The 9,144-nt window shown below is 38.5% G+C and overlaps 1 protein-coding gene across 1 annotated transcript in view; it reads right to left on the bottom strand.

The window, feature by feature from the left end:
* The window catches only part of chrnd (cholinergic receptor, nicotinic, delta (muscle)), a 10,687-nt gene extending 3,476 nt beyond the window's left edge, over positions 1-7,211 (bottom strand). Inside the window, exons 1-10 of the mRNA XM_032504539.1 lie at positions 6,988-7,211; positions 5,910-6,055; positions 5,538-5,582; positions 5,335-5,444; positions 4,730-4,885; positions 3,984-4,093; positions 2,885-3,085; positions 1,615-1,726; positions 1,374-1,488; positions 1,018-1,228 (exon numbers count right to left, since the gene is read on the bottom strand). Of these exons, the coding sequence (XP_032360430.1) occupies positions 1,018-1,228; positions 1,374-1,488; positions 1,615-1,726; positions 2,885-3,085; positions 3,984-4,093; positions 4,730-4,885; positions 5,335-5,444; positions 5,538-5,582; positions 5,910-6,055; positions 6,988-7,045 (1,264 nt within the window). The 5' untranslated portion in view covers positions 7,046-7,211. The remainder of the gene's footprint in view (positions 1-1,017; positions 1,229-1,373; positions 1,489-1,614; positions 1,727-2,884; positions 3,086-3,983; positions 4,094-4,729; positions 4,886-5,334; positions 5,445-5,537; positions 5,583-5,909; positions 6,056-6,987) is intronic.
* Positions 7,212-9,144: the final 1,933 nt, after the last annotated feature.

Below are 9,144 nucleotides of genomic sequence, written 5' to 3'. Positions count from 1 at the left end.
AAGCAACTCATTTAGCATTCGTTTTAGCACATTATTATTTAAGCAGCTGCACATTTTTGTTTACCCATCCTGTAAATATTCAAATATTTGTTCTTTTGTTTTATTCATATTATTATTTCTGGTATATTGTATGTATGTATATGTTTCCAAGTATTTCATTTATATTTATATTCTGTGCTGTGTGACTGATTTTGCTGATGTAACACCGGAATTTCCCATTTTTCTTGGGATCAATAAACATCTATCTATCTATCTATCTATCTATCTATCTATCTATCTATCTATCTATCTATCTATCTACAAACATCATGATATGAAATACATTAATCCTAAAAAGGCACTCAGAGCGCTGTGCTCTTGTCCTATTTCACACAGGGGCTTTAATTAAGATGAACAACGCAATTTCACTTCCTCCTGCTGTACATACGCAAGTGATCCAAAAAGTCCCAGTCACGAGTGCAGCTATCTTGCAATGTGAAGCCATAAGGTGCTTCTCTTGTTGCTTAAATTGACTCCTTGACTCCTCCACTTGCCTCCCTTAGCAACTCCTTCAGCTGCACGGCTTCCAGGAAGGCTGCTATCCTGTATCCTGGCCTATTGCTCCTCGATGATCCCTCTTTGATGCTCGCTTCTCGGGACCGAAATTAGAGCTTTGAGGTGACGATAGAACAACTTCTGGTTCAGCCGAGGACTGAGGAGTCGAGGAGCTATCAAATAAGCAACATGGGAAGCAACCAGAGTCTGCGCAGTAGTGACCGGGAGCTGCGGTAATCGTAGTCCCGCCCACACACCGCCTGACCAATCACAAGTCAATCCCAGTTGTCAATCATGACGTTTCAGCCCATTTTTATAGCCTCAAATAACTAATAAAACTAAAATCATCAGAAAAATAATAAAAGAATCAGGCAAATAATTTTGTCTACAACTGTCCTATCAATTAAAGGCCAAAATGCCCTAAAAAATTATCTATAAAAAAAAAAAAAAAAAAAAAGTATTCACTGATATTATTGGACGTACTTGCTGCGTGCGTGGCTCGTGCCGTCAGTCCGTGCCTCTCCGACTGTTTCTCAAACATCAGCTCACTGCGGGACTTGACGCTGTAGTACTCCTCCGCCGAGGCGATGTAGCCCACCGAGCTGGATCGCCGTGGCAACGCTCCGTCCCAGTAAGGCTCCGGCTCCGAGGGCTGGGACATACGCAGGATGCGGGGCAGCCGCTCGAGGAAGAACTGCAGAAGCAGGTTTTAAAGTCATCATGTGCAATTACAAAAACTACAGTTTACACACATTGGAGTATGTGTGTGTCTGTGTCTGATGTTGTGTGTGTGTGTCTGTGTGTGTGTGTGTGTGTGTGTGTGTGTGTGTGTGTGTGACCTTCTTGGTCCAGTCTGACATGACGTGTGTGCTCGGGGTCCTGAAGTGCAGGTTCAGGACAACCACACAGTTCAGCACCACGATGGTCACCAACACCATGATGAACATCAAATATCTGAGACACACGCATTCAAAGAAGATGTCTTAAATTTAGTTGAGAAATACGGGAGAGCTCTCGTTATGTGTGTAGTACTGCGTTCATTTGTGGCTTTCTTACTCATTTTGTGTGTGCGTTACTTACTTGACAATAAGTGGAACAGACATAGAAGTCTCCGGCAGCCTTTGAGAGATCAGCAGCAGGAAGACAGACTGAGCCAGCAGCACCGAGATGGACAAAGTCATCTTCTCACCACCTACACAGACAGACAAACAGACAGACAGACAGACAGACAGACAGACAGCGTATATGTGACGTACATTAATGTTAATATTTCATGCGTTTCCTTTAAGTTGAGCTGACATGATATGAAGATACTTTTGTATGTTGAATTAATGTGTGTTTTGTTTTCTAGTTAGGATTGTGGGTCTTTGTTTTGACAACGTGCAAAGTGTATATGACATAGGGAAATCTAAAATAAAATCTTTTGCAATAAAAAGAAAAACTGGGAAGAAAAGGAAGATGCTCTTGTGGTAAAAATAGGATGTATGAGTTTCAATCACATGTCAAAATGTCCAACCAAAGGTCAGCGCATTTCCGATTTCAGTTCCCGTCTCTGCAGCACTCAACATTTACAGTGAATGTTTGATACTGTAAATTTTGGAGACTGAACAGAGTTCTATTGTATGAAAACTGAACAAGTATTGCTTAAAAGTTATTATGTGAATATTTTGAAACCTTGAGAGATGAAGAAGAACACTGAGACGAGGAGACACTTCTGTCTCTGACCAGCAGGGTGAGATTAGATTAATTTGCAGCTGTGACTGTGTGAATGAGTTATTGTTTCTTTATTATTACTTCAGTGAACTGTGTTGACCTTAAAACTTGTTTAGCACACCCAGTTTCTCTTTAACCAATAGTAGAGCAGATATTATGATTTACCAACCCACTTTTATGTAAAACAATGATGTTTTAGCCCACATTTATGTTAAACAACTACATACTACACCCATTACGTAAATCAATTTTCTGTGCACACCCACTTAATAAAACGGCCGCACAGGGGATGAGAGGGCCGGAAAAAGACTGCTGAATACATGTTTCGGCACTTTTCCCCCTTTGCAAAGTCACAAAAGGCAACTCCGTGTCCGTGCGTTATTTTACCACCCAAGTCTTTGAACCTAACATAAATGCAAGGTTAATTAATCTAATCTAAACTAGTCTAAAAACATAAAATCATAATAAGCTCAAATCGAGTTGCTCACAAATGCTCAAATAATAATAAAAATAAAGATTTGTGCATCCTTAAAAAGGTCAGTGGTACAAAAAAGACAAGTATTTTCCTCATAACGAAACAGAATTCCCTTCATGTTCTCATAGAGGTAAGTTAAAAAATAAAAAAATGTGCACTGACTGTCAGCGGGCAGGTAGTAGACGAGCGAGGCCAGGAAGGAGATGAGCACACAGGGAATGATGATGTTGACGATGTAGAAGAGAGGTTTGCGTTTGATGATCAGGTAGAAGGTGATGTCCTGGTGCTTGTTGCTCTCCATGGGAATGTGCTTGTAGGTGTTTCTCTTCGCTGGTCGGTGGATGATCTCCCACTCACCATTCTCTGTCGAAAACCAGCGCGGAAAACAACGTAAATGACAGGACTCAGACGGAGAATGAGGTTCAGACCATTAAGACGGATATCCTCTACTATAATTGATGTTTCCCAGAGGTCATGTCCTCAATATTGAGTCTGGAAATAGAGATATTTAACAACCTGAAAGGAAGTTTCTTGTTTGTTTAAAAAAAAAAAAAAAGTAGATTAACTTTAAAGTCAGTATCTACAAGTGACAAAATGTTTGGTTTAATTCAAATGAAATAAAAGGGAAATCGGGCAAATGGTATTCATGTTACCGTGGAGAATTCTTGAAAACAGCATTTAGACCATCATGAAGGGAGATAACGTTTAAAGAAATGTTGAGTCAAACATGTCTAAGGTATGGTGGGTCGAACTCATGACGTCGGTATTTCTAAAAGTCTGGCTAGGGCCCCGATTCTTCCGCATAACTTTAAACCCATCGTAGCAGCAAAGGAGGGTTTAATATACCGGAAAAAAACTGTTGTATGAATGAAAATTTAAAACACAGCTTTGTTAATAGGATCCCATGCACAAATGAGGCAAAAATGTCCTATGTCTTCCATAAATCAAAGGGTTTATTCTGTGTACAGTAAACATTTTAGGACACTGTATCTGCTCTACACTAAATTGGTGTGGTATTATTTCAAAAGGTGAAAGGTATCGGAAAGTTGTTGTGATGTGCAGATGTTTTTAAAAACATCAAACCTATTAAAAATACATTGGAAACTTTGTTATTCATTACTTTTGCTCCCCCACACCTACATGCTAACAGGACCGAATGTTAGTTGTAAAGTTGAACACAGTCTGCAATCTGATGCATCAATAAACTAGTTAAACATCCTGAAATCTTAAAATATGAGTGAGAAATCAGGGGGACACTTACCCGTAAAGCTAGCAGGGTCCGTGATGATCCACTCCACCGTCCATTTGCTGGTTTCGTCTGCTTCTTCCTTCAGCAGCATCCTGATCTCTTTGGCGTTGTAAGTCAGAGAGCTGCAAAGCAACAGGGAAACAGAGTTTAAAATCAAATTGATGAGCAGTATCCTGAGGAAGACCTTGACTACAAAAATCTACACGTGACCATGAAAAACAGTTTTTTTTTAGCTGCACAAACGTCTGAAGTTGTTTAAAACTATCATAGGATTATTTGTGCTTTCTGTGTTAAAAAGCATTGGTTTTACAGCTTCTTGCTTTCATCTTGCTGTAAGCTCTTAACTCATGGTTTAGACGCTCAACTTTCCTTTATGATCAAACAATCAACATCTGAATCCTGATTTTCTCTCAGTATGTTCACACGTCATTATTCTGATCTGTAATCTGTTATTGCGTATCTGGAATATTTTGAAAACCACATCATCGTACAAAAATGACATTTTTTTGACAACTATAATCCAAGTACAGTCATAATCAGAGAAAGTAGATTCCATAAATTAAGTATTTAAATGATATTTGGACACAAAGTAAATATCTAAACATGGTAGGCTTTATCTTAATATAACATATTTAGATCAACCTTGTCCAAGTGTCCTATTTCAGACAAGTTCATCAGTGTCTTAAATGTACTACAGTCTTTATGTACAGTAAATATGTTCACCAGACAGTACATATTGTCTGGTTTAAGCACCTTACGTGAATTTAAGCGTGCAGTTCTGCCAGTCGAAGGGGAAGTAGTTGACGTTGATGGAGCAAGAGGAGCGGAAGATGGCGGGAGGTAACCAGTAGCAGAGACCTGTAGAGTCCACCAGTACGTTACTGTAGTAGGCCACCTGGAACTGGGCGTCGTTACTGGCAGCGAGAAACGGTAGGATTACGACACACAAATATGACATGATCAAAAGCTTTTATTATCCGCCAAGAAGAAGTAAACAAAAGAGGACCAAGGATTGAACCTTGGGGCACACCACAAAGCCGAGTTTTATATGAAGAAGCACTGCTTCCCCCAGTTTATAGTTTGTTATGTAAATAAAATCACACATTTTTACTCCTCTTGCATTTTCTTCAGTTCTATTTGTTATTAAACATTTCAGCCCAGAAAGTTTCACAAATGTGCCAAAATTACTTGATTATTCTGGGTTTTGAAATATAAAAAGAGTAAAACAAGTACTTCTCAATGCAAGTTTAGTTTTCCAAAAGTAACAGTATCATAGCTATATGACAGAATGACATTGTGTTTATTACAGCTTTGGAAGGATTTCTTTCCACACATGAAAAAAACAAACAAGAAGGAATCTCACTTGTTTTCCAACACAATCTCCGGCAGCCAAACCATGTTGGTCGGCAGACGAAGCATCTCGATACCGTCAAACTCTGTCGTATTCCACGACAGCCGGTAGTCCGTCCAAGTCTATCAGCAGACACACACACATTGATAGTTATTGGAGATAAATCCTTCAGGAAAGATAGTCATTATAAAGGGGAAAAATTAACATTTACTTACATGATCTATCCATACGTTGGTCAGCAGAGTCTCGTCGACTTCTTTCTACAAATAAAGAATAAAGACCAGATTAAAGAAGACCAACTCTTCATCCCGACATTTTGTCTTTTAAAACTTGCTTGTTCTGTGTTAGAGAGAAACTGGAGTATCAAAAACTGTTTTAAACTACAAAAAAAAAGGATATGCTTAATCTCACAGTGAAAAAAGTATTTTTAAGTAAGTATTTTTCTGGTGTTAGTATCTGCAGGAGTATCCGAAATGTCTCAAGGATACCCAGCCAAGGTACATGTTGAGCTTCACTTTAAAAGCAGAATTTTTCCAGCAAACCATACACACACACACATGCTTGCACACACACTTGTAGGTCTGTACCAGAGAGATGAGGTTAGAGAGTGTGAGTGCGAGGTAAACATCGACGGCTTCCTGCTGCTTCTCCACGGGACGAAGCTCTTTGTTGTATCCTTTCTCTTTTATCAGGTAGTTGATCAGACGCTCCTCCTCATTCCTGCCCCAGCACTCTGAGACACACACACACACAAATAGAAATATATATTTTGTTTTCATGTTTTCGAGGCCACAGCTCTATCATTTAAACACACAAAGACAAACAGTGTCCGAGAGAGTGTGTGAAAACTTCCATGCCGATCATATTTCAGGGCATCAATGCAGCTGCTCTGTGTTCAAAATACGACACTGCTGCTGTAATACCACCTACCACACTGCCAATAACTGGCAGACCTTTCCCCTCTATAAACACTTCTAGTTTACCACACAGCCGTGTTTATTTATTTACTGATAAGACAGACGTTCCAGAAAGCTACAATAAAGTAACGCTTTTTTTTGTCTTGCAATTTCATTTTTTTGAAAACTTCTTCTTCATTGAAAGAGCTAAGGAAGCGCTGCAACTAACAATTCTCTAACAATGTCATAAAATAGTTTTACAAAAATGTATGTCAAAAATTCCTAAAGCCCAAGTTGACATATCAAATGCTTGCTTTGTTATTACTATTATAAAAAAAACTATTAAATATCTTTAAGAAGCTAAAACCAGTTAAGCTAAAATTGATTCACTTCAATCATTGCTGATTCATTTTGTTGATTCCCTAAATGATTGAATAATGACTCTCAGAGTTTATAAAATTTCACTGAGAAGAGCTTCAAAAAGTTTTCAACCGCGAGTTTTAGTTACAAGCAGGTTTTTTTTTTAACCTTGTAAGCAAATAATTGAGAGGGGAAAAACACTGAATGGTTTGTTTAAGCATTAAAAAATAAAAATTAATAGCAATATTAACAACTAACGCCAAACATTTGCTGCTTTAATACTACAAAAAGTCAGTTTGAGCTGTCTTAACGAGCGTCTGTGGAACTTTAGCTCCCTCAAACTTTGGATAAAAGAAGTTTTACAACACAAGTTAAAGCCTTTGGGTGAAATTTTAAAACGGTAACTCACCAGACGAGAGCAGAGCGAGCAGGAACAGGGTGCTCAGTGCTGCGCCCTGAAGCTTCATGGCTGACTGGGGGTGAGAAGAAGGCTGAGGGCTTTAAGCCAGCGACCTTCTGCCAACAGTCAGCGTGACGGACAGGCGGCAGCTGCAGAAACACAGGAGAAAATAGAAAACACAGAGAGAGAGAGAGAGAGAGAGAGAGAGGGGCAGGGGTGTGTGTGTGTGTGTGTGTGTGTGTGTGTGTGTGTGTGTGTGTGTGTGTGAGAAAGAGGACGTAGGTCAGATACAGTAACAACATCATAACAAAGATTTCTAACTTGTGATTTACACTCCAGTTAAACCTTTTTCAAAAAGAAGATATTTCGTCATAAGAAATGAGAGAAATATCATCCAAGGTGACTACAAAAAACCTTTAAACTTTAAAAAAAGAAGCATTACATTGTAGTACAAATAAATTACAATACAGGAACATATACGTGTTTGAGTTAATTTAGAAACATTTGCTTGAGGAGATGTAGAATGTATTTGCATTGAGTAGTTAAATTGTTTCATATGATTCATAAAAAAGTTCAATTTACTCATAACAAAAAAACTAAAAACTGAAAATAGAAAACCCAGACAGAGAGAGAGAGAGAGAGAGAGAGGAGAGAGAGAGAGGAGAGAGAGAGAGAGAGAGAGAGAGAAGTGTGTGTGTGTGTGTGTGTGTGTGTGTGTGTGTACACGGGAAAGAGGACGTAGGTCAGATACAGTAACAACATCATAAAGATTTCTAACTTGTGATTTAGACTCCAATTAAACCTTTTTCAAAAAGAAGATATTTCGTCATAAGAAATGAGAGAAATATCATCCAAGGTGACTACGAAAGAACCTTTCAACTTTAAAACTTAAATAAAAAAAACAATTACATTGTAGTACAAATAAATTACAATACAGGAACATGTTTAAATTATTTTGAAAACATGTGCTTGAGGAGATGTAAAATGTGTCTGCTTTGAGTAATTACATTGTTTCATATGTATGATATCCATAAAAAAAAAAACTAAAAATGAGCTCACAATTAAAATTCTACTCAAGTATCGTTGGCTTCCAAAGCATCGATGTCCACGCTTTAAACTGAGATATAAGTTAAAACTCTCCTCCTTAAGATGAAATGTGAAGACAAACTATACACACATAATTTTGCACCGTGATCTAACAATAAAGTGAAGTAACATGAGGAAAAACCCATTTTTTAACGGAGGGAGACTTAAAGAATTTCATTAAAAAGAAGTAAAAAGCATGCATCTTGTCATTCACCTGTGAAGGGAAATCTGTTGAATCCATGGAGCATGACGACAGGATTACCTATTTTCAGGTTGACTCAGTTATGTTGAAAAAGCACTTCCAGTTTATTAAGTTATGGGATTTTATTTTAGGATCAAACGGTGTCACCTAAAAAACCTTCATCTTTACTGTTCAACAGCAAATTTTTACTAAAAGGGTAAACCGCTCACAAAAGTACCGTCCCATCAAATCCACTGAATGTAAAACAAGTCTAACATCTCGTATTAATCATTATGTTACTTAACAGTAAATAAACGCTTTAAAACTATTCCAGGACCAGTGAAAGGCTGATCGCATGCTTTACAGTTAAAAGTGCTCCAAGCGATGTCACACGTTTTTTAGGCTACATTTTTTTGTCACATACGGCCAACATCTCCTCACTATTCTCTAGGTGCCTGTCCCCTGAACACACTGTAAAAAATAAATAAAAAAAGCGGTATCTGTGGACAGCCCAGGCTCTACAAACGGCAACAAAAACAAACCGGCCAACTTGGGGTCCGTGTCAGAAAGCAGGTTTAGTGAAAACGCTGAGTTTTTTTAACCCTGAGATGAGGGAAAATCTGGGTTTTCTGTTTCAGAAAGGGAAGTAGTGTAAATCAAACCTGAGAGAGAGAGAGAGAGAGAGAGAGAGAGGGCTGACTCCAGCCCGTTTCAGAAAGAGCGGTAACTCAACCTAACTAACTGAGTCTGTGACCCTAACCTGGTCGGGAGCAGGTTTTCTTCAAGGAAACCTCAACTTTCTCTCCCTCTGACATGGCGCCCTTTCATTTCCTCATTCAGTCTGTATTGAAGCATTTTAGCGCAGTTTGTCATCTGCATGGATAAAACAAACATGTTTA

Source organism: Etheostoma spectabile, chromosome 22 (genome assembly GCF_008692095.1).
Source record: "Etheostoma spectabile isolate EspeVRDwgs_2016 chromosome 22, UIUC_Espe_1.0, whole genome shotgun sequence".
In the NCBI taxonomy this organism is placed as follows: domain Eukaryota; kingdom Metazoa; phylum Chordata; class Actinopteri; order Perciformes; family Percidae; genus Etheostoma; species Etheostoma spectabile.
This window is presented reverse-complemented; position numbering and strand designations above follow the sequence as displayed.